Genomic DNA, 24,449 nt, shown 5'->3' with positions numbered 1-24,449 from the left:
TGCTTCATAATGAACTCTTGGCCTGAAACTGGCTTCAACATCACCAGGAGTGACCAAGAGTTGATGGCCAACCACAGTCTCTCAGAGCTGCTATCAAGATATTTACATTCCATTACTGCTACAGAATAAAGAGTGTGCAGGTTAATGCAAGGCAATAGGCTAAGAATGTTCGATACAGAATATCTTGACGTTTGCTTTTTGGCATTCGTTTCATTAACCGCGTGCTCAGCGGCAATCAAGAACGATTTGTTTAACTGTTGTGCCATTCTAGCGGTTGGCAGGTGGACCGGCCATTACTGGTAGGCACTTAATGCCAGCCGGGTTTTTAATTGGCTTGGACAGAGATGAATTTTGATTGGCCATTTGGATGACTTGACTTACCTAGCACCTACCTAAGCATACCTAGGTACATATCAAAAACGAAAAGGAAAAAGTATCTACTACGTAGTGATATAGTAGGTATCGCTAGTTTTACTACAGACTTATGTGACTTAACCTAGGGGCTTTCTTTCTGACCTGCAAGTCATGAGATCGGACTTGAATTGAGTTGAACGACTTGTTGGTGGTAGAGACCTAGGTAGGCAGGTGTTCCCTGCCCGGAAATGACAGCGGCTTCAGTGGCCACAGCACCTACAGATCCCTCCGCTCCAATTCGTTGCTAGATATCCCATGCAGCCACTCGGGCGACAGCTGCAAGTAAGGGTCCTTCCGCCCCTCCCGGCCACTGATCTAGCCTTTTATTGGGCGCACTACTCAACTCAGCTCAACTCAACACTTCTCCAACAAGTCGCCGTTCTACCATCAACTTAAGCTCCTAACAAGAGCTTAAACAAGCTTTCAGCCAATTGTTCATCCGCCTTCAGCCAGCCATCTTGACGCCTCGAATTAATTTTGCATCTTCGCGGAAGAGGCACCTGTCATGTTCAACTGCCGTACGCCATCGGCCAACCATTTATCCTTTTTCGTGAGATGCTTCGTTATCAGGGTGTCGGTGGCGCCTTTACTTCTTCCTCCAGCCGCTTCGAGAATACCTTTGGAATGGAGTGGAACGAGATGAAATGGATATAGCGGTGTGCAGTTCTACACAGCACCGGCATTACCAAAACTCTCCTGGTATTGCCGCACGCTTGACCCTCTCTTAAACTCATTCCAGAAGTCAGGCGTGAAGAGACTCGATTTCGCAACACACTGCAAGTTGTTTAGTCAGAGTCTGCTTCTCGGCAAAGTGGTTCATCCTTTTTGCCACTCTATCAATACTCAGCAGTCATATTTGTTGAGTAATCATTTATTGTTAGATCCTCATTATGCTAACCCGACATTCTGTTCCTGATCACGCCCTAAAGACTTGCGCTTAGCTCGGAAAGAGATGCCGCAAGATCTACATCACGGCAATCAAGTATCTGTACGCTTCGGCCGGAACGCGGCTCACAGATCTACGAGAGTCGCCATATCCACCTAATTCTGGTACCGACATTTTACGGGACTCCAATATGCATCTCTCATCACTCACTGGTGGGCAACTAACAGTAACTGGTCGACTTGGCAAAATTAGCACATATCACCTAACCCACCCGGAGAGCCTCGTATACCCTCAAGTCCTGCTCACGAACAGACTGCAGCCCTTGTATCACTCTCACCGCTGCCGACTGACTATTGGACGGCACCAGCCCTTGTAGCAGCTGTCAATCTCATCTCGGCCCCGGGATCGTTGGGTAGATCCGCTGTCAGTGACTGCAGTTCAGAGCCTCATCAACTTCAACAGCCAACATTGTAGGGAATGCTCTATCATTTTTCATGTCTCGACAATATGCTGCGTCAGGCGATACGTCACTCTTCACCGCTTGTAATCACTGGGCGGCAATGCTCCTACTGTTCCACGTACCGAGCCACCGGCTCGTCCACAAACTCTGTTGGAAATGCCTTTACCAGAAAGTTAATAGCTGCCGCCCATATTAACATAGTAGGTGATTCCCGTCCTCCGGGTCCTTGCTTCCAGAGCCTCGGTATATCTCATGTCCATCACTACCAGGTTTGGCTTAACTCTATGATATGAGAGCAACGACACAAATTTGGAGTTACCCCTTTCTCTAAACCTCTTGGGCTTCTGGCGTCTTTCTCGTCGTGATGTACCCAATACATACCTGCATTCTTGCGAGAAACGCCCTTTGTGCTGGGTGTGAGACAAATAACGTTTACCTGGTGCGAGACTATCGACCTACTCGCTTCCACCAACCTATCTTCTGCACCTTTTTTGGCAATAGACCTGTTCCAGCCTTTCCTCATGAAGCTTCACACGTTACCCCTTCCGGCAGTCTTCTGGAATTTCGTCAGGCTTCTATACAACTGACCAACATCTTATGCTTTTACACACCTCCCCACGTATTAGAGTTTCAAAAACTCAACTTACCGACTTTCTGGATTACCCAAAAGGGCCATTGCCAACGAAACTGGCACAGGGGCTTGAAGCCGAGGCAATATTACGCACCCTACAAGACACATTGGGCGTCACGCTCACGATATCTGGCCAAATGTAGCTATTGGGTCCAGACTTTCATTAATGACGTTTAAAACCCAACGTTCACGTCAAGGGTCCTCTGCAAGCCTCAATACTGGTAGCTTTCAAGCCAGGATGTCAGCCTACAACAGTTTTGTTCCAGATTGTGCTGTAAAGAAGCAAGGAGGGCTTGTTAAGTAGATAATGGAACAATTACGTTCCGAGTCTACAGATCAGATCATCTTCAATCACCTCGTACTGACATGCTTATTAGCAAGTACAATTCAACAGATGAGCCTCGAGATCATCGCCATCAAGCACCTGTAAAGTTGGGGCATCCACTTGCCGTGGGTTTCCAGGAGCATCAATGCACAACGTCTGAGGCCAAGAGCCAAAGAAATCCATCATCAGTTTCCTACAAATACTTCGCCAAATTGAACATCACGATGATGAAAGTTGTCGGACTAAAGCCTGGCTTCGTGTCGGTATGATGGTAGTCAAGGATAAACTTTCCCCTCGGGCGCCTGCAACGTTCTTCTCCGGCCCTGAGATAGCTACGGTACTCAAGCGGCCGCTCTCCATTTATTGAGCGATGTTATGCATCAAGGAGCATCAGTGGCTCATATCTAAACTCTATTTGTTCCCCTCAACCCAGTTGGGATACCAAGATGGGTGCTGACGGAAGCACAATTCCCTGATCTGGGTCCGTTCCTTGACGGCGTTGCCTCAAAGAGCTACCTCAAAGACTTATTTTCCATAGGCTGTAACTCTTTTGTGTCACTCAGGTTCTGGGAAAGGCAATATTGTGGCGCAACGTTATTGAAAATGGCGGTGTGTTCAATCATCGACTACATACATAGTACGACGAGCCAATGCGTCTTACGGACCAAGATGTGATGCTTCACTGCATCATCGAGGCTAGTCTTGACAGTGAGCTTACCAACGGTCACCTTGCAAAATTTAGAGTTAGAGTGCCTTTTGCGACATCAAGATGCCATGCTCAGGTGATGGCTGAACGCCGCTATACTGGTTTGAGGTACCGGTAAAGCAGAACGCCTCAACAGTACCCGGTTCCACGGTTCTAAAGGCGTTGCATTCCTTCAAACAATGTCGATCTTTAAAGATCCCGCGGCCGGTGAGGCAGAAATACCCGTGCACTTTGAAGCTCAAGTCGTTACGCTACGCTCATACACATGTCCCAACCACTGGACTGGTAACGATGCAGATCTACAAAATCTCGACCGCTAGATCGTACGTGCGGCGGGAAGTATTGGTATTTGGCGTTAGAGCTGACCACTGCTTCGCGAGGTGTTGCCTACTCAAGATTGTGGATGTTCTAGACGCCGGTCGATGTGGGGGTAAGCACCGGCCTCGGGATCGGGATCTCGGGGCGGTACAACGGCAGGGCTGCAGCTACCGAAGCTCCGTGCTCGGCCGGGTATGGTACAGTATACGCTGGGAGATTTACCATCAAATGACTGTAGATCAAAGATCTGCACTGGAGCGTTGGATAGCCTTTGCTGGAAGGGTATTAGGGTACAAGAAAACTTGACGGCCAAAAACGTACAAGACGAAATAGTTTAGACACTTGATGCTGCTTTAGGCAGGCATTTGGTCCACTCTATTTTGGCATCTTAACCTAGAGGCCAGACCTCCTGCTGCCCAGGAAAAGGATCATCATTTCTTGGCGAACAACATCATATCCACAAGTGCATAACTGTGCATACATGGCCAGCGGTGTTAGGGTAAACTTAAAGGTCCAGCACTCAACAGTAACAGGTCATGAAATCATGGTAATCCGTTGATGAAGGGTCCCGCTGACTCGATGCAGGATGATGTTATTCACGCTTAAGTACCAATATGTCTTGTTGATGTGGCAGTGTCTTACTAAAATGGGACACTCGGCTTGACTGACGCAGGAATCGAAGTCAAAGAGGCCAAAGATAAATCATGATACATATAATCCTCAGTCTAACATGGTCACTAACTGGTGCGATAAGCCAAACATATGTATGCGACCAAGTGTAAGAAGGCCAACGGTTCTAGCTGAGTATTCACGAATGTCAAACGGCTAAGCTTGAGATATTGTTTGCTTGATTGAACATGATTTCATAAGGGAGTCTATATGCCTAATGCTTCAAAAACACAAACTGCAGTAATACGCTCTGTGGTATTTCTATAGTACAAAATTTCTTTGATAAGACATAGTAGCGAAGTAAGTGAAAGAGTAAAGTTAGAAAAAAGAAAAAGAAAATGTGCAGAGGAGACAGCGCGGGGCTGAACTAAACCCCAAAGTTGTCCATGAAGTATGGACTCGAAAATAAAAGGAATTACAAGAAGCGGCTTGAAGCAGGCGACTGCCAGCAGCCGGAGAAAATCCGTTGAAGCAGAAGTAGCAAGAGTCATTGCAAAAGTGGAAAAGTGGAAAAAATGAGAAGAGCAAGCGTACCACCGATGTCCACTATGTGATGGTAGTGAGTCAAGAACAAACTTCGAAGGACCCAACAGGCAATTGGGTAGACACAGTCCGAGGGCCTTGGTGACCCGCCTCGTCGTCAAAGGTTTGAGACGATACGACGTTGGTCTGCTCGCATGAGTCAAGACTTAGTCGAGAAGATGATGAAGGGAAGATGCAAACAAAGACAATCAAGAGACTTGAGGCTGGAAGCCGTAGATGAAAGCTACGCCATCCCTGTGAAAACGCCACGCCATTGTGTTCTGCAGCCCTGCGAAAGATGACGGGATAGGTTGCATAGGATACCACACGAATCTTCATCCATGTCTGCAGAATGGATGGCTCTGTACGTGCAGACCGGTATTGTCGGAGATTGGTGCCTTCAGTACCAAATAGCGGGGCGCCATGCAAACAATGCTGGATGGCAGGCTCAATGACCCACCGAGCTAACAGGCTCGGACTCAGGAACCGGGGCTTTGTGGCGGATCACCGGGGTTTCTCCCCACTGAGTGGATTCGAAATTGATTTTGATGTTTCTCTTTTCCTTCTTATGTTCTTCTCCTCGGCTTCCGCGCTATAGTGGGTATAACCTGATGTATGTACATCTCCCGGACTGCCATGACTTGTAAAGCCCTGCCACGATAGCGTCATGTACCAAGTCATGCATCCCGGCGGGCGACTTGCTCCAGTCGATGTCGAAGCACAGGGGTGTCTGCTCCCATTTCTTGCCTATCTCTTGCACGAGCCCTCAGGTTTCAGCTCTCGCTTCCTGATATTCGCCGAGCTGGGCGGTGGATAACGACAAGCTGTCGGAAACTCGGATAATGGGATCGGGTTTGGGCAAAGCCTGATTCGCCTTTGTGGATATTGATATGGATATGGGTATGAGCATGTATGGGTACTTGTGGCCGAGTATCCTATTGTTGCTGATGAGGATGAGGAAAGAGGAAAAAATTAGTTGATTCATGAGCGATGGACAATATATGTTCATCTGACTGCTCATGCGGAGCGTTTGATGTATCCATCAGGACGCCGCCTTGTATGAGTGTGATCTCAGGGAACGATCAAGCGTGGGTGTTGTCCCAGTATCGCTTGCGAGCGCCAATGGCCATTTTGTTGCCGGTGAACCGGTGCTGGAAGAAGTTGAAGACGGCAAACTCGTCTTTTGTCATGACATATGAGTCAGGATTTTCTGTGACTTTGCTCCAGATTCGTGCCAGGGCCGCTTCTAGGATTTTGCTGATGGTAGGATCCGATGAACCATCAGGACTTTCACGAGCGATCTCGAGAGCCTGTGCGACACTCGCATCTTGTTGAGATCGTGCGTTGGCGGCGGCGGCAGCGGCCATTGCGGCAGTAGTTGCGGAATCGAGAGTTGGCGAATGGTTGAGGTTGGTAAAGTTGAAGTAGGAGATCTCTTGATGTTGTGGTTGTCGATGGGAAGAGACAGAAGAACGGTAGGGAAGATAGTAGTAGGACTGGGACTGAAATTCTTGGGGAGCGATGGACATCATGGTAGTACTTGTATGTGTAATATAAGCCGGTGAAGTGGATGGGCTTGACGCAGGCGAGTCGCGCATGTATCAGAGAGAGATTTCCAGGCTAGTAGCTGGAAATAGAGCTGCCCTTGTGGAAAGTAGGTAACTTAGACAAGTGGAGAGACAGGATGGGGTAGGGAGGGGGGCGAGTGGCTTGTGTGGGTTGACAGGCTGGTGGTGATGATGTTAATGCCTGTCCAAGATCTGGAACAACGTCTCAAGTGGATCGGAGTACGACAGGGGTGAGAAGGTAGGTTTGCTCCAGCCAAACTGTAGATGGTAGTACAGTACAATACTGTTGTACGTATTAATGTAGACAGGTGGTAGGTATGGCACGGGCTCAATCCGTCCGTCTCGGGGATTTTGAGTTGGCCTATGTCTTACACGGACAGAGATGGTTGCTGCTATGTCCAAACAGAATCCGAGAAGTGTCGGGGCGTGGAAAGGAAAAGGGTCCTTGACCTGGTCTTGGTGGTGATGGTCCTTGTCAGTTTAACCCCGGCAGAGGCCTGTCCTGGTCCTTTTCTTTTTCCCTTTCTCGTTTTGTCTGTGTGACTGGTGACCGAAAGTAACAAGGGTGCTTTGTACAGTATGTTTCTCGATGACAGGTAATTGATACGAGTGGGTAGTAAGACTGAATGCTAATTGGCAATGCAACTCTAAAAACGTCGATCAACGCTGAGCAACAACAAAATTGATGATATAAGAAGATTGATGATGTTGGAAGGATGATAGTACAGGCAAAAAAGAAGTCCTGACCCAGGAGTTCGGAGCAAACGGCTTTCCTTTATACTCAAGAAAGATATGCCAAAGACTAACCTGAGAACCAGCGTGACGGAACGGGGTCTCGGCTCCATCAACGACAAGCTCACAACCGCCGCTTGGAGTGCCGATACAATAACGACTATGTTCATTCTCAGAATGTGGTTTTTGCCATTGACCACGCGTTACGTAGGTTGGCTTCGTGGGCGTATCCCTTTACCTTCCCACTTTTCTTTTTGTTGTATGCCCAGGCCCAGGCGCCGCCATAAGATGTAGCCATGATCGCCCCGGGGCGCCAGGTTCACCACAGGGGTGTGTGTTGGAGCGCCGATATCTATTCAAATGGACATTACATTATGCGAGGGAAAGAGCAAGAAAGGAATTGAGAGAGGGAAAAAAGGGACCACAAATCAAAGCAGGGGTGCGAGAAAAGTTAAACTTGCACATCTGCAGTACTCAGTACTTGGCCAAGGGAACTGACTGGGTGTATGGTGGACAATTTTTGGTTTCTTTTTAAAGTTTTGCTTCCCTTCGGGCGTAGACAAGGGAGTGTCACGATAAGCCGTGGGTCCTGGATCGGTAAGGTACAATAAAGGAAGGGTATTGACCAACCAAGGAAGGGGTATGTGAGGAAAGGCAAAAAGGCGGCTACGCCATAATGAGAAGCGTAGTGAAGTGCGCCGGACCCAAAGTCTATTTACACCAGCAGGACAGGGTAGGGTAGGTCAACAGGATGAACTTTTGACTTCAGACTTCAGGATTCAGACCCTCATAAGACCTGGTCCGGCGTGACTCGGCATTGCAAGTACAACTGGAGCCACCTGAGTAGGAGTTGAGTCCCTGACTGATGGGAAGGAATAATTGAGTACTGACCGTTCAGTGCTGCTACCGCCGTTGCAGATCTTCAGATCGATGGATGAACGGTGGCGTGAAGCAATACGCTGTGCGTCTTGGGCCGGACCGTCTTGGATAATCTCGATAACGCGGTTCCCTCTTTAGGCGACACCAATGCAGAGTTGGCAGAGGATCACCAGAATTGATGGACCGAGGCCGACCTGGCCTGGCCTGACCTGACCTGACGTTGACGTGAGTGACAGTTGTCAGTTGTGGCGGGGCGGAGTTTCGACTTGATGGATGTTGCCCTAATTGTCCATTGCCCGTGCCGTCCTGTCCTGTCTCGGAAATAATGTTTCAAGAACGGTGCAGCCTTGTTGATGTTAACTCGGCATCTTGTTCTGGAGACGACCATGCGGCATGACGGTGGAGACCATTTGAATGCTGTGAAGCATCATCCGTGGGCCCTGGAATCTTAGTCAGTTCTATGTCATGGTGAAGATGTCGCCGAGACGTCCATCTACCGTACTGTACTGTATTGTTGGGTCCGTGTTGTAGAAGCTGATTTTGGTGTCTGTCGCTCGTTTGGGTTTCCGTTTCGCTGCGTCGCCCGGTGCCGGTTCGCTCTACTTTGCTTCTTTTGGTTGCTCCTTGATGTTAGTAGTCTACGACGTTTTGAGGATGCCCAAAAGAGAAAGGTTAGTGTACTGTACTGGGTAGGTAGGTCCTGTGGGGGGTGATGGACTGCTCTCCCCCCAGGAGGTAGCTGCCCCGGCCCCAGTAAGGTCAATGGCGCTTACCGAATCGGCAGGCGCGAACATGGCAGGGGATACATACTTTCAGCACCAAGGACCGCGGAATCTGCAAGTACATGGCGACAGCTCATGGCCCAAAGAAGCAAAACCATAGCACCTGCAGTTGCGCTGGTAAGCGCGATTGAGTTTAGTACAGGGCTCCCTATAAGGTTAACCAGATCCTTAGTTGTGACTTGAAATGGGGGTGTTGGATCACTCACCTTCATCCCTCCCCATAATGTTTTTTATTTTTTTTTATTTATTAAAGTTCTTTGTGCAGGAGGAATTAACTACGTCGTTGGTGTCATTCATTGAAATTGCGGTCAAGAAAGGCAGTCGTTAGGGTTTTGTCTTTGCACACAATAAGCAGATTGATCTCATGATGCCCTCATGACTCCAGGACAGCCCGTGCTGGTGGAATCAGTACTAGCAACAGCCTATTTATGAATGAGTTCTATCTAGATCTATCTATTGATTGTCCATCTGCTGTCTCTCAGCTTGGCTCAGGTCAGGTCAGGTCAGGCAGCCCTATGTGTTACATTAGAGTTCTTTCAAGCCCTTGGCGTATGATATTGGTCAAACGACGCTATCTAATCGAGCTGGCGTCACTGAGGACGACCCTGATACCCACAAGGCTTCTGGATTCTTTCTAGTACCGGCATCGGCCTTCCTCATGCTCCTAAATCGAGCTATGGTCTGTTCTTTAAGCTTTTGTCCCTGTCGATTCCATTCCTCAGGACCTCGAAAGTTCAAGTGGACTGCGAGGCCAATGAGAGGTAGGTAGCACGAAGGTAAAGAGTTTACCTGTTCTACTGCAATGTAAAAAGCGGTATATTGACTTTGGTCGACCTCGTTTAGCGTTTGTGCGCTGCCAAATATTTCAGGGTTCTCACGAAGAGGTCATGACATCACATGTCAAGTCAGGCAAATTTAATTATATCAAATCAGATCAGATCAGATCAGACGGTAGACGGTACAGTACACACCACTGTATTACTGGATGGACGATTGACGGTCATGCACCGGAAATGCAATGCAACACTTGTTACGCCATCGGCTGCAAACCCAAGGCAGCATATCTGATTACATACATGCTGCAGGCAGAAGACAACCAACAAAGTACCCGTCTTGAATAGGGTTCGTACAACTCATCAAACACGATGGACAGCAGCAATTAGCGTTGAGGCCAGCGGGTGGGTTGCAGTGACTGATACCTACCTAGCAAAGCAAGCACGGCATAAACTCTACGCTTTCTTTCACTTGCTTTGTTAGACCCCTTCGTATTGGGCAAACTTAACTCGTTTCTTTTGTTCCAGTCACCGGCTCTGACTCTGTGACATGTCTGATCCTGACCGTGCATCGAACAGCATTTTGCTCCATCCTGTGATTTCATGATTGTGGTTTATTTCTCAATCATACGTACATGGTGATGCCCAAGCTTCGCCTAAAAGTCTAATTGTGTGGCCTACCTTACATCGGGCTACTGTATCTCGGCAGTGACCTATGTATCCGTATCTCCTTAGGATTTCAGTTGCCTGCCGTACTCAACAAGCGTTTCCATTGTGATCTGGTTCACCGACTGTTCTGTCATTCACGGCAGTACCCTTTACCTCGCGCCTCTGCCTGTCACCTGATGCACAGTAGGTCTATGGTATGGGCGCTTGTTCGTCTAGTCTGGTACTGTCCTGAACTATATTTTGTGGTCGCAATTTGGATAATGGATCTTACTGCCTATCTATTGAGTCAGCCTCACATCGTCATATCTACCTGTCCAAATATTAGACGCGGTATCCGTTCAGCCGAGGTGTTTCGGACGACTCATTACAGTGCATACCGTTACCTAGGTACCCTAGTTAATAGACTAGAGAGTTGAGCGTTTCGTCAACGGTCTCCTATACAAGTTTAATTAAGTTTTTTCTCTTCTATGACTCTGAGAAATTTACCGCCTGTTTGTTTGTTCATCCGTTTGCTCGATAAACTCAACGCCGAGGCTGTTTGGACTTGTTGATTGGGCACATTTTTGACTTTGATCACACATGACTCCATTTGAGTGAGACACCAATAAAGATTCACGTCGATGTCAAAGTTTGAACCGTTTACCAGAATAAATTTACCAAAGTGAAAGTCTAACCAGAATTCAAGTTTCCCACATTTCCCCTTTACTGTCCTGTATCTCTGCACTTTGGTTTGGTTACGTTACACAGAGAAAAATGGTCCGCGGCAGGACGCCCAATACGGTATCAATGCCAAGCCGAGAAAGGGCAGTAAAAAGTGACAAGCGACAGATTATTTCCAGTCTCATTTCCATCCATGGCTCCCCGATGTTGCACCAGTCGTCATAAGCGTGTGTCGTGTGTCCTGTGACACCTAGGCTGATCGACAGCAGTAGGTATTATCTAGCGTTGTTTGGCCTTGAAAGTTCTCACCGGTCTGGTCACAGCATCAATGCTTTGTTACAAGTCGTATTGTCAACATGTCCAGTCTTGGATGGATGCGAATGTTTGCCCGGTAGTGTTCCGCTGAGGTCCACAATATGGCCATGCATGTATGTACTGTACATCCTTTAGATCTTTGTTCCGGAGACAGAGACAGAATGTGTGGGGGATCATGCATGACCCATGTTTTATTGTCGATGCCAACCCTGACCTGAATCTTGAGTCTGCTCCACCTTTGTACCTGTGCTCGATGCCAAGTGCAGTACTGTTTGTGAGGCGCTATAAACGGTGCAGAAGTTGAATGTTGATTTATGAGGCTTAACGGTCAGTACTAGATCTAGATCTATGCCATGTGTTAGATTCATGGTGGGCTAATACCAGATGATATGATATGGCAAAACTCTGAGGTCTCAGTTCCCCAGCTTCGTTTGCATCACAATGGAATCGATGTTAGAATGGCGCCCTTGGACGTGGCTTAGTCTTGGCTCAGGAACCGCTGGAGGGGGACCACTTTTTCCCACATGGTCAACCGCCTTATGCGTTGTACGTACGGATATTGTAACGTAGTTGTTGGTGGTCGAGGTTTGTATTGAGCCTGGACCACTGGATTAACTGCTAGGTTCTTGTCCTGACGCTCTTTTCAGTTCAGTTCAGTTCCTGATGTCCATGACATTGGATGTAATCTCATAACCCGTCGGCTACTGTCTTAGGCGTATCCACCGTTGCTTCATCACCAAACTCTAATCTTTGAGCACCAATTATTCTCCCTGCCTTGTTGTTGATACTTGTTGAACCCATGTTTTCTTGCTAAGCGATTATGAACCGTAAGCCGATCATTTCAAGGATCCCCTGCGCGGGCAATCACAACCCATTGTCACGTATCCATAAATGTCATTATTTGCCTTTTATCTTTCCTATTGTAGCTTCTTGCTTTGACTTTATGTACCTATTTCTCTGCCGTTTGTTGGCGAACTGATTACCACTCTTGGTTCCGCACCGTCAATCTCATCTCATCTCATATCATCTGATGTTTGACCTCAAGGTTACAGACAGAAAAGAAAAGAAAATAAAGAAAAGAAACCCATCAGAATGTAAATATTAGAGTTTAGATCCTGAACGGTGAAGTAACGACTCGTGTGCCTCCAATATGGATATCCACATGACTACTACATACACTTAATAAACTGCCCTCGAATCCGCCAAGCGGCATCAACAAGTGGGTGTGTTGTAGGAAATCAATGTGACCCGTATATGTATCCAAAGTACGAATCTAGGGGCTCTTCTCCACTGGAAGTGCCAAAACTCGAAACAAATGATGATTCCTACTCTTATTCCCGCTAGCTAATGCCCGCGCTGCCACTTTACTCGGGCCTACTGCAAGGGGTTCTCACGTTATCTCGACTGTATGTACGGGAGTACGGATTTGCATGGACCGCTCAGTGATCAACGGAAACATGAGCTCCGAAGCTAGGCTTCAGCTAGGATCTTTTTACTTCGGCGCCATCAACATCTCCACTTCCTTCGAGCGGATTTCTTTCCAGTCTTTTCTAGAGCTCCGAAATCATCTGTCTCGCCTCTTCGCTCTTTGTTCCTGCGCCAGCTTATCCCTTATTCAACGGCCGGCCATGACGAGGCACGGCTTCAAAGACGAAACTTTACTTCACTCCCCTCCGGCTATTGCTATTCCTGGACTGAATCGTATTTTGCCTGCCTTAGATATGATATCGTGGGTCAAACATGGGTGAGACGACTCGCAACAATCCACAACCGCCTCTTCTAGAAGTTCTAGCCTCTTTCTCTTTCTCTTCCGCTTTGCTTACTAACCCAACCTAATCTAACTACTAAATTAGACTATACTGTACTATCGCTCGTCCGTTTCCCCTGTTCTAGGACCTCTTGGCGTTTCGAGGCTAGGTCGTTCTGGAGTCTCAGCCGCCAGATCAAGCCATACGACCTCCAAGAGAACTTCAAACAAGCCTCAAGGGGTCGTGAACTCTACGCGAGAATATGGCGTCCCTCAGAACGTTGCGGGCTTGCAGCGTTGCAGCCGTAGATCTCTCGGCGCACTATCCCTCTACGGATGAAAGATGAATCTGCCAAGCTTTTCGCCATGACCATTACTGAATTGCGGCTTGACTACGCCTAATTTTCCTGTTTCTTTTCCCATTGTACTGTACTGTACTGTCTTGCACGACTTGGTGCACTCCCATTTGCCGCCATTGTTTTTGAGTTTGATGGCTTGCCAGTACCTGAACGCCCATCCAGCAATGGCAATTCTGCTGGCTGATCTCTGGCTCGGAACACCCGAACTCACTCGATCTATCCGAACGCCCAAGATTTCAAATACTGCGATCCAGTCACGGGGAAATGAATGACTGCATATGTCAGGTAGGTAGATTGTAACCACTATACTATACAGCAAAGTCTATCATGAAGCCAACTCCAGTACCAACTACTATGCGTGATTCTATTATACAGATGGATGAGTGAGTGAGTGGCTTGGACTAGAATCGAGACGTCTCATAAATGGAACGTTTCTGTCTTTTGAGGCTTGATCGGTTCTCAGTCTGGAACCGTCATGATGCTATTTCACAGCAACTACGCCTTCTTCTTTCCGATATTCCAGCCCCATGATCGGAGCACCTTGACAGCCTTGGGCGTTACGGCGGCCGTTAATGGTACTCGAATAAAGATGAAGCTCTTGTGGATGGCGTACGCGAGCGCCAGCTGGGTTGCTAAGCCTGTCACAGAAGATTGAGTCGTTAGCCTTTCTCTCCAACTGAACAAGCGGCCCCTCCTCCTTCCCACATCATGAATCAACAGGAGCATCTTCTCCATGCGCCCAGGGGCAAACCAGTTGGATGGTACTCACTAGCATCGACGCGATTCCGCTCTTGGGCCTTCTCAACACCCCAGGTGGCCATCTCCATCTTGTCACTGATGTCATCATCGCCAAGTGCCCTGGCCTCAGCCTTCCGGAAAGACTGCCAGTAAGTCTGCCAGGTCTCCCGAAGAGAATCGGGAATCATCTGCTTGATTGCCGACATCACACGATGCTCGACCTCACCTAACCCCACGAGCAGCACACGTTAGCAATCGGTTTGACAGCATAGGCCCGCAAAGCCTCATCGACGGATATGGATGAAGCCGCGGCGGTATCTTACCGATCTTCTCAGCCCCTACCATTCGAACGAATAGGAAGCAGAAAGGAAAGTCCAGAACAGACAGCCCAAGGTAAACGCCAACCGTCACCCAGCCATACTCCCTGGTGAGTTTCTTGAGCCTGGCGGTGAGGCCAGTGGCTTCATCGGTTTTACCAACGGCTGGACCCTTGTTCGTCTTGCGCTTCGTACTGAAGCGAAATCCACGCCTCAACACACCCTGGAGCATGTTTGGTGTTGTGGTTCTTGATGCGAAGCGGGCGTTCCTGAGCCGGCCCATCATGCCCTCCCACGGGACAGAGCCAATCCTCCATCTTAAAAGCTGACGGCCAGTTTTGTTCCCCGATTGTGACGTGAAGAGCCTTCTCCATGCGCCATTCCAGGCTGCTTGTTGAGCTGGCTGGCCAAAAGCTCGTAGTGGCGCGTTAACGCCGCGGACTGATTGTCTTAACATGGCTTCAACTAGAGAAAGTTTCGTTTTTTTTTTCTTCCTCACGCAAAGTGCCAATGCCTCGTGTTGCGATCAAGGAGGACGTTGTTGGAAAACCTCGTGATCGGTTTGAAGCGGGTAAGAGGCGATAATAACTCGCAACTAATCGGAGCTTTCGGACTTAATATATCGGGTTCGAGTGATGGTCAGAATGCAAGAAACCGTTCAGATTCATAATCAAAGCATCGTGTCTCTTTTTCTTGACTTTGCACACTGTAATTGTGTCCCCTCGTAGTTCCTCGGTCCCGTTCGGCAGGAAGAATTTGTGGTTTCGTTTGAACGGGGAAATTTTTGGATGGTCGGCAAGCCCATGATGTAAAACAGCGCCACAATGTAGGATGTTATGACGCACCTATGATGTGTGGCTGTGCTATCTATCACGTGTGTATCAGACGTCTTTAACAGTTGACTACCAACTACGCAAAGCAATTGGGATCATTCTAAAAACAATCAATCTCAGTGCAAGTAGTACAATTCGAGACATTGTTTCGGATCGCTGTTACAATTTGGCGAAGTTTGAAAAGCTGTGTCGGGAAGACCTTGCTGTCTAAGAGTTCTCCTTGTTAGTCTGAGGTCGAGTGTTAAAAGCCAAGGTTACCGGGTAGTACGAGCATCGAGATGCGAATTGTCTCAAGCTACAATTTCCTAATTCCGAAGCTGGATTCATTGTTGGGTATTGGCATGTTTGAGGCCGCAGGTAGGTTAATTCGTTGCCTGCGGCAAGGAACTACTGGCCCTAGGGTAAGGATGGCCTTCAGGCAATTGAGGTTATCCTGATACAGCTTTCATAGAAGATCAATATCATGGATTGAGAGTCCCAGTTGGATGTGATAGTGCAGGGTTCAGGCTGGGTAAATTTTGCCTTTGAAATGCCGTGATGGCAACTGCCAGTCCTTGTATCTCCTAAGGTTGATTACGTTTCATGGTGGCAGACAGACAAACCGAAATGCCCAAATACAATATACCACAAAAGAATTTGCGATAAACAATTTACTTGAAGTAGAGCTCACTGCTACTAACCGTTGAAGTTCCAGCCCAGTCGCTTCAGCATAAATCAAGAAAATAGTGGCCACTGGAGTGACTGTAATAACGAATCGCATTTGGAACATATCCTGCAGTGAAACCTTTGGGTGAACTCCATATTGGAATAAGATTCACAGAAGAGCGAAATGGCGTCTTTGTGTTATAAATCTGTGGAGGACGGCAATTGTGTGATTGTGTTGCTTATGTCTGTTAACAAAACCAAGGAGTTTGCTGTTAACAAGAGACACTTTCCAGTTTCTTTTTGTCTTGACAGGTGATGCTTGTCACTTGATCTACTTTTCTGGATTAATTCCAATTCACCATGGACCTATGAAGACTGCTGGTGAGTTCTGTCAATGGCATTGTTGCTAGGTACCTAGCAGTGGTAGGCACTGATCCAACTGGACGTTGTCCGATATCGCATTGTATCTCAAACACATTCGAGGTTCCTTCCTCAAACAATCACCGCCATTCACTGCTCTTCCTTCCCGCTCAATAAGCCCAACAATAACCAAGTGCAAATCATCTGGTTCTATTTCCCCTTCTCAGCTTGGTCTCTAACTCTTTAACAATCAACCGTCGCAATCTCGCATCACGTTTTCCTATACTTAGACCCAACGGTCTCTTTTGGCTGGAAAATGAAGGTACACTGGTGACCGAATACTGACTATGAACCTCGATTTGTCACCAGTATTCCGATCAATTTCTTTCTTGGCCGTCTACGGACGAGTTTCTCAATTTTGCGTCACCCTTAGAGGGTGCACTGAATCGAACACAGTCACTCATTTAAAACCCGCCTTCGAGTCGGTCCACACGATCACTTCATCTTAAACACTTTCATTCATTACCCACAGGCGCCGAGGATGCCTATAACTATCACTTATGGAAAAAGGAGAAACAGGTATATCTCGAGGACGCTAGGTTCACGGCCACAGAAGAACACAGCGAGCACATCACTGTCCAAACACCTATGTGCGTACTTCTAACACCAATTCCACGGTAGCCACTATTTTCTCTAACCATTCCATAGCATTAAATCTAAGCCTTGATGATAGTACAAAACGAACTCCACGAAAAAGAGCTATGCCCGGTCCGCAAACAGTAGAAGAAATGGCAAGCTGGTTATTGGACGACTCCACCCCCGAGTGCCTAGACAATGGCGATGAAGATTCCCCCTCCAAGAAGCGCCGAGCCAATACACCCGATATCTCGAGTGTTCGCGAGGATGGGCCAGCAATCTCACCCCTAAATCTACCTTCGCCGTTGGAAACGCCGTCTAACCGACCTTTGAAATACCCCCAGCAGTCGCGAGTGGCTAGACTCTCATCCAAGAGCCCAGGAAAGGTCCCCAAGCGGGCTGCCACTACTCGAGTCCGGAAGGATCGATCCCAAAGACGTGCAAGCACAAACCTGAAGCGGCAACTGTCTCTTGACCCATTGAAGTTCCATCCGACAAACAATTTCAAGGTCCCAACATCTGTACCGCTAGCTGCTGTGGATAGAAAAGTCAGAAGCTGTGCTACAGAAGGATCAAACACTACGCCTACAGGAGAAGACTGTGCCAGTGGCGAAGCTATCAGTGGAAAGCTCATTGCCATGCTAGCCGCGACTGATGCCCTGAAGCCAATTCCACAACGGACCAACTCTTCAAGCTCGAGGCTTACCCGTATGGTGCCATCCAAAGTGCTCGCCAAAGTTTCGAATGCTTGGGATCGGTTCCACCCGAAGACTTCGTCTCAAGAAAAAGGGCCGCTATACAAGCTCGTCGGCGACGATGGAGAAGGCACAGGAATGGATAAACATAAAGCTTATCCTGCCCCTGAATCGCCTGATAATATGTCCCCGATTAGTAACATCGAAATTCGTCTGAATGAAGGAGATAACCTCAACAAACGCAAAGTTCAGCGAATTGTAGGGGGTCGGGTGAACAGAAAGCCCTTGGCTGATGATGGAAAGTCTCTCAGGATTGGCAAACCTACTGAGGATCCGTTCTCTGAGCAGGATGGTTGGCATACCCCAACGAGTTTCGAGCACAGGTTGAAGGCAGGTCCAGACGAGGAGGAAACACAACGTCTCGCCCTTCCCCGCAGCCCATTCGACTCTGAGAAGGAATTCGACAGCAACATTGAAGATAGATTCTTGAACAGTACACCAGTTGGATCTTCGACGCCTCGCATCATCGTCAAGCGGGCTTCTGCATCCAGTGACGGGTACAGCTCTACGATTGATAGCATGAGTCCTTCCCAGAGGCGGCTTGACGTAAAGTTGAGCCAAACTCCGTTACAGTCTGACAGAGGAAATTCATCCCTAAACAACCTTGACAGACGCCCTATCGTTGACCCAGGCGAAGCAGCTTTGATCGACTCTGTTAGCCAGGCTCGGCGGGCTTGGGAGCGATCAACCGGGGGTTTCGCTTCTTTCGGTACTAAGAGGACCAAGAAGCATCCATCACCTAGCAAGGAGGTCCTGGAAGACTTAGAAAGGGAATTGCGACAATACGCTCATGAACAAGCCTCCGGAGCTGGTAGACACGAGCTTAACGAGTTAAATGTAGGCTATCTTGACGAGAGCCCTTTAAGGCCGCAAGAGAGGAAGAGGTTGAGTTTGACTCATCTTACGCTTACCAATCTCGACGAGCTAGTGCATCCAGTTTACGATGGAGCGCGCCACCGGCGAGGTTCTTCAGCGTCGATGCTCAAGTTTACATCTCAGGGGAAAGTCAGGCTACACAAGGACATACGGCTAGCAGCAGCTTACCGTCCGGCAGGGTCTTCTCCACATGACGTGGACGAGTTGCATTGTTAAGTGACGTCTGGAAACCATTGGCAGATCGGATGCGCCGATTCGATATCAAGTTCTTTCCCGGGGAGATACAGGAATTCCATGCGTGGTCAACTGCAATAATGGTCAAGGGAAATTTCTTTCTTTCTTTCTCTTTTTTTGTACTGAAGCGAGACGAACATCCACAGGATCACGGGCTATGTGTTCAGCCACGATCACGAGATTGTACTAGATAAGTCGCTGGCGATTGACAAGGCACGGGGCAAGATAGTTGCAGTGATAGAGCAAATTATACAATTCTTCTTTCAACTCTCAATAGAGGGTATCATCGCTATCATAATCGTACATGTGTATGTGTATGTTGTACATGTTGTAAGTCCAGAATGTCCTGCATTATCAAGTTGTTGAAGATGTCTAGTAGCGGTGGTGACGAGCACCGCGGCCATCGGTACCGTGCATACGTCGGGTTCCAGCAGCCTGTAGTGAAATTAGCGACTGTATTTCATTGAGAAAGATGAAAAGCGAGTGTTACCTTGACGCCAGGACGGCGAGTCAAGCTGCCCTTGAGCTTGAGAAGAGCACCGCTGACCTTGTCCTTCATAGAAGGTCGGCGCTGGTGATGGTGAACAGGGGCAGCACCGGCACCATGGGTACGTCGTCCAGCAGAACCGCCGCCAAACATGCCTCGGCGAGGCTTTCTGGTAGTGGTAGTGGTGGTGGTTCTGGTTGTGGTGTGATTGTGAGTACGGGCTGGGGTACGTCGGCGAGAGCTGAACATGGAGCGACGGGGGGCAGATTGATGGTGAGTTCGTGTAAGAGGCATGTTGGGTGGTTTTGTTTGTGTGGTAGGTAGTAGTAACTAAGTGTTCGTTTAAGAGTAAAAAGTTGTTGTGTTTATCTGCAAGGATGTATTGTGTTTGTGTCTTGGTGTATATTGATACTGATTCGGATATTGCAACTTGGAGCGGCCTCAACAGCACATTATATACACGTTTCCATAATTGTAAACTTGGAGATCCTGATCATAAACAGATTATTAGCTAAGGACATTATTGCATCACCTATTACGATTGCTGATGAAATAAGACCACAGGGAAACCTGATCAGCAGTTTGAATGTCGTGCAGATCCGATCAAGAGAACCCCTGTTGGAACTGGACCCTTGAGAAATTAAGCATCACAGGACTCTACTGCAGGACCCTGAAAGAAAATGAAGACAAGAAAAACTTGGAAAATGTAGATGAATGGGGATTTTGGAGGTGCACTTAAACGTCACTAGGTGGTATGGAAAGAGGCTTGATTGGTGGTGGATCCTTGTCGAGATGCAGGGTCTAAAAACAGGGGATCTTTGGGTGATGTCATAGTTTAATAGGGCTGGAGTCATGACAACGGTCTGAAACTTCAAGATGGATTGTTCCTTCCTTTCAGAGTGGACATTCTTATGGTGATCTTTGTTACCAAGAATAGCTTTCACAGATGCAGAGATGAAATGACGAAGCGATGGATCGAGATGGAAGAACGAACCGGGATCAGAACCAGACACTACGTAACATAGAGCGTTGACTCTTGAAGAATCCTTCAAAGTTGACAAGGTTCTCTTACTCAAGGATTGAATATCCTAGGGCCCCAAAAGAGGACATTGATTGTGATGACATCCATACAAAGTGAGATAGCCAAATGCTGTCTCCAACACATTAGCCGTTCCGAATGTCCAAAATTACCCTCGAAGATTCTTCTTGATGGTCTCCAGATCCTTGGCCGAAAATCCAAGACTGTTTACGTAGCCATCAAATCCTCGGTACTGCGCATCAACACCCTCGACAAAGGCCTTCCAAAAGGTAGGGCGCAGGCTGACCATGTTCCAAAAGCCAGGCACCTCAGTGTCATCCACGCCAACGGTCTCCTTGACAAACTGGATCAGCTTCTCACGTGCTGGTTCGATTCCGATACGTGATAGCATGTAGTCGAGAATGACGTCCTTCTGCTTTGTGCCCGCAAGGGTTTGAAGAAGACCCGCCACGACGCCTGTGCGGTCACGGCCAGCTATGAATGAAACGAGCATTTAGCATAAATCCTAAAACAGCGTAGCTTGACAGGTATCCTTACCAGTGCAGTGAAATAGGAAGGGATCGTTAGGGTTGTCTCGAATGTGGGCGAGGATTGCTCGGATAGTAGGCTTGTATGCCGCTACAACAGCCATCAACTGTACTCTCCAAGCAGCCCTGCCATCGTCCGCAGTGAAGTCAGCGGGAATGGGTTGAGGATAGGTAGTGACACGCTCAAAGAAGATGGACTCGACACCGGGGACCTTTGGGCTAGGATACGCCGCACGTTCCTCCTCGCTGCGGAGGTCAAAGACGGTCTTGACGTTGGAGGCGAGCCAAGAGATGGCTTCTGGGTCAACAGCTGCCGCATCGAGCATGCCAGAGCGGAAGATGAGTCCAGGACGAATAGCACTTCCAGGAACGGCGCCGAGATCGCGAATGTTGATCAGAGAACGAGTGGGAACGAAGGGTTTGCTGCTGAGAGCCGAGTTGAGAGACATAAGGTGGATAGGCTCTCGGGCGTGAATGGCCGCAACGGCCTCGAGCTCAGCACGAGAAAGTGACATTGTTCTTGTCTTTGTCTTCTGGGTATTGTGTTGTCTGAGTTTGATATGCTAGTTGTTGACTGGGATGGATGGGAATATAAATGTTCAGACTAAGCTGACACTGACACTGACACTGACACTGACACTGAGATTAACATTGGCATTGACATTGACACTGCCAGTTGTGGCGGCAGTGCCAGACAGGCACGGGACATTTCTACATTATAAACTTAAACTAACGCCTGAATTACAGAAAAATAGGTACTACAGTTACTCTGATTAGGCAAATTAGTCTTGTTAGCTGTAAGGTATTGTGGAATCTCCTATGTTTTGGAAGCAATTTATGATGGAGCTTAGTAGTCAACAGTTAATTGATAGTTATTGGCTCTTCTTTGCACAGAAATGGTAAGCTGAGATAGCTAACAGTATCTTACTTTCTATGTAAAGGAAATGCTCTAATCAAAGTCTGTCGTGAATAAGTTTTGTCTGGGCAACACTTGTACATGCGGAAGAAATACAATTTCCGTCAATTATGCCCCTAGGACCATCAGTCTGTGTTATAGGGAACTATGAGACTTTTTATTAATTTCTTTTCGTTCATACCTACCTAGAGTACCAAGGCAGTAGGTAGGTGTAAGTTGATGGCGGCTGTTATGTGACTTCCCCACCAATGTCAAATTCTTATCGATAACATGCACATCATCACCACTGCATCAATGGTCGTCACTCGACACTTTTCAACTTCATTACTGTATCTCTCTTTCAATTTCTCCGTGATTCGAAACACTAAACGCATCTGGCTCAGAGCCAATCCCAAGTCTTGACGCCAATTGAAGGGTAGAGCTATCAACAATGACTGCGGCGGGCCCCTTCACAAAATGGGGTCTCATCCTGCCCCTCCTAGTTGTCGCCTTTGCAGTCGCATATCGCCTTCAGCGGCCACTTACAGCTTCAGAAAACGGGAATTCGGTTACATACTGCTACAATTCCATTCGAACTCATGATCCTGACCAGGGTGAGGCTCAATGCTTCACTGTTGTCGATGGAGTCTTCACCGCTGTTGGCTCAAGTAGCGCTGATCAGACAACGATAGACGGTTATGTTATTCCAGGACTTTGGGATGGACATGGCCACTTACTTCAGTATGGAGAGTTCTTGCACTCTGTTGACTTGTTTGGTGCTCAGTCGTTGGAGGAAGTGCGGACTAGGATCAAGAACTATATTTCTGAGAACCCAGGAGCTGGTTCCAAGGATAGTTGGGTTCGTGGTGTTGGATGGGATCAGGAATTCTTTGGCCGCATGCCCACTGCTGTAAGTGATACATGGGGCTTGATACATTCTTACTGACTGGTCCATACAGGCCGATATCGCCCAGGACCCAGAGCTTAGCAATATCTATATCATGCTTGACCGTATCGACGTCCACTGCACTTGGGTTTCGCAGCCCGTACTCGACCTCCTTCCGGCAGACCTCCCCGAGGTAATCCCAGGAGGTGAAATCATCCGAGACCCTAGCCTTGGTGTCTTCTGCGACAATGCTATGGACTTGGTGATTTCCATCTGGCCCCAGCCGGGCCGCGATTTCAAGGCTCGTACAGTCAAAACTGCCATGAAGAAGCTCAACGAATTTGGTCTTGTCGGTATGCACGATGCTGGATCAACTCCCGAAACTCTGACTATGTACAACGAGCTATCTTCGAGTGATGACTGGACTCTTCGTGTCTATGCCATGATGGAGTGCCCTCAGCGTAACTCCTACTGTCCAGAGGAAGCCGTCAAGTTCGCCCGGGACGATGATCGTTTTACTGTTCAAAGCATCAAATTATTCGCAGGTATGTAACGCTCACGACAAGGTCTATACAATGACTAACTATAGAAGACGGGGCTCTTGGAAGCTGGGGAAGCGCTCTTCTCGAACCATACTCAGATCACCCCTGGACATCAGGTTCACTCCTTATCAACGCCTCTGCTCTCACTGATGTAACACAACGCTGGGCTGCCGATGGCTACCAGGTCAACATCCACGCCATTGGCGACCTTGCAAACCGCAATGCCATTGACGCGCTCGAGGCGGCTCTTGTGCAAGAGTGCCTCAATGAGGCCACTGCCCAGGGTGCTTCCCCGTCAACACCCGGCCAACCCTCACAAGAATCCCAGAGTTCAATTGAAGCTCGTGCAGCCTGCCAATCCCGCCATCGCTTCCGCATCGAGCACGCACAAATCATTCACCCAGACGACCAAAAGCGTATCCTCTCACTTGGAATCATCCCCTCTATCCAGCCCACGCACGCAACATCGGATATGAAGTATGCTCAATCTCGTCTGGGCAAAGATCGTACTTCATCTTCTGCCTACCGCATGCGTTCCCTTCTTCCGGCCAGTCCTATTCTTGGTAGTGATTTCCCGGTCGAACCCCCCAACCCGTTCCAAGGCATCTATGCCGCTGTGGCCCGCCGCAGTCCTCACACTGGTCGCGGAACTGAAGAAAGCCCTGATGGTTGGCATACGGATGAAGCGTTGAGTCTGGATGAGGCGATGTGGGGTTTCACTGGCGCTCCTGCTTATGGCGCCTTTCTTGATGGCCGTGCCGGTGTCATTCGCGAGGGTGCACTGGCTGATTGGGTTGTCCTTGATAAACCTATCGAGTCTTATAACGTCGAAGAGTTCCGGACATTGAAAGTGAAAGAGACTTGGGTGGCGGGGAAAAGGGTGTACACACGGCCTCGCGATGAAGAAGCGAGGTAGTCTATACCCTACAACAGTTGAGCAGTGGTACCACAAGACCTAACGTTGTAACTTTTGGTATATACAGCAGACTGGCCAACAATAACGACTGAAGAGTACCATCTAGACATGTATACAAGCGATTTCTAGACAAAAGAGATATGATTGATCAATTTACGTGCCCATGATGGTACTATCGACCAGGACATGGGAATCTAAGCCCGGTTGACAAGCTAACTAGTTGCAACTACAGATTGAGCTCCTAGACGATATAACATTTCTTTTGATAGTAACTGTTCGATAATTCAGCATCAGAGTCGGAACTGACAATGCAGATTCGAAACCTCATGGGACTCTCAGGAACAAGAT

At 48.2% G+C, this 24,449-nt stretch overlaps 7 protein-coding genes across 7 annotated transcripts; 3 read left to right on the top strand and 4 right to left on the bottom strand.

The window, feature by feature from the left end:
- Nucleotides 1–6,013: 6,013 nt before the first annotated feature.
- Nucleotides 6,014–6,460, bottom strand: B0J16DRAFT_316769 (uncharacterized protein; the record flags this gene model as incomplete). The annotated part of the gene is made up of 1 exon (XM_046125326.1): nucleotides 6,014–6,460. The coding sequence occupies one exon, from the start codon at nucleotides 6,458–6,460 to the stop codon at nucleotides 6,014–6,016; it is 447 nt and encodes a 148-aa protein (XP_045987000.1).
- A 3,460-nt stretch (nucleotides 6,461–9,920) lies between these two features.
- B0J16DRAFT_334382 (uncharacterized protein) lies at nucleotides 9,921–10,962 on the top strand. The gene has a single exon (XM_046126952.1). The coding sequence runs from the start codon at nucleotides 10,511–10,513 to the stop codon at nucleotides 10,748–10,750; it is 240 nt and encodes a 79-aa protein (XP_045986999.1). The 5' UTR covers nucleotides 9,921–10,510; the 3' UTR covers nucleotides 10,751–10,962.
- A 2,704-nt stretch (nucleotides 10,963–13,666) lies between these two features.
- Nucleotides 13,667–15,236, bottom strand: B0J16DRAFT_334377 (uncharacterized protein). The gene is made up of 3 exons (XM_046126951.1): nucleotides 14,477–15,236; nucleotides 14,185–14,379; nucleotides 13,667–14,053 (listed from the first exon to the last, which is right to left on the bottom strand). Exons 1-3 carry the CDS (start codon nucleotides 14,925–14,927, stop codon nucleotides 13,911–13,913), a joined length of 789 nt encoding a protein of 262 aa, XP_045986998.1. The 5' UTR covers nucleotides 14,928–15,236; the 3' UTR covers nucleotides 13,667–13,910.
- A 1,632-nt stretch (nucleotides 15,237–16,868) lies between these two features.
- B0J16DRAFT_395137 (uncharacterized protein) lies at nucleotides 16,869–19,142 on the top strand (the record flags this gene model as incomplete). Its single annotated transcript, XM_046132175.1, has 2 exons — nucleotides 16,869–16,887; nucleotides 17,017–19,142. 2 exons carry the CDS (start codon nucleotides 16,869–16,871, stop codon nucleotides 18,789–18,791), a joined length of 1,794 nt encoding a protein of 597 aa, XP_045986997.1. The 3' UTR covers nucleotides 18,792–19,142.
- Nucleotides 19,045–19,977, bottom strand: B0J16DRAFT_369244 (uncharacterized protein). The gene is made up of 2 exons (XM_046130265.1): nucleotides 19,300–19,977; nucleotides 19,045–19,244 (listed from the first exon to the last, which is right to left on the bottom strand). Exons 1-2 carry the CDS (start codon nucleotides 19,588–19,590, stop codon nucleotides 19,182–19,184), a joined length of 354 nt encoding a protein of 117 aa, XP_045986996.1. The 5' UTR covers nucleotides 19,591–19,977; the 3' UTR covers nucleotides 19,045–19,181.
- A 506-nt stretch (nucleotides 19,978–20,483) lies between these two features.
- B0J16DRAFT_316765 (protein-tyrosine phosphatase-like protein) lies at nucleotides 20,484–21,377 on the bottom strand (the record flags this gene model as incomplete). Its single annotated transcript, XM_046125325.1, has 2 exons — nucleotides 20,484–20,809; nucleotides 20,873–21,377. The coding sequence occupies 2 exons, from the start codon at nucleotides 21,375–21,377 to the stop codon at nucleotides 20,484–20,486; spliced, it is 831 nt and encodes a 276-aa protein (XP_045986995.1).
- Nucleotides 21,378–22,082: 705 nt separating this feature from the next.
- B0J16DRAFT_70588 (amidohydrolase family-domain-containing protein) lies at nucleotides 22,083–24,284 on the top strand. The gene is made up of 3 exons (XM_046134340.1): nucleotides 22,083–22,667; nucleotides 22,717–23,188; nucleotides 23,236–24,284. Exons 1-3 carry the CDS (start codon nucleotides 22,209–22,211, stop codon nucleotides 24,099–24,101), a joined length of 1,797 nt encoding a protein of 598 aa, XP_045986994.1. The 5' UTR covers nucleotides 22,083–22,208; the 3' UTR covers nucleotides 24,102–24,284.
- The last annotated feature ends 165 nt before the right edge of the window (nucleotides 24,285–24,449 follow it).

Source organism: Fusarium flagelliforme, assembly GCF_020744385.1.
Source record: "Fusarium flagelliforme strain FIESC 12 MPI-CAGE-AA-0113 chromosome Unknown B0J16scaffold_2, whole genome shotgun sequence".
Classification (NCBI taxonomy): Eukaryota; Fungi; Ascomycota; class Sordariomycetes; order Hypocreales; family Nectriaceae; genus Fusarium; species Fusarium flagelliforme.
The sequence above is the reverse complement of the archived record's forward strand: the minus strand, read 5'-3'. Positions and strand labels throughout refer to the sequence as shown.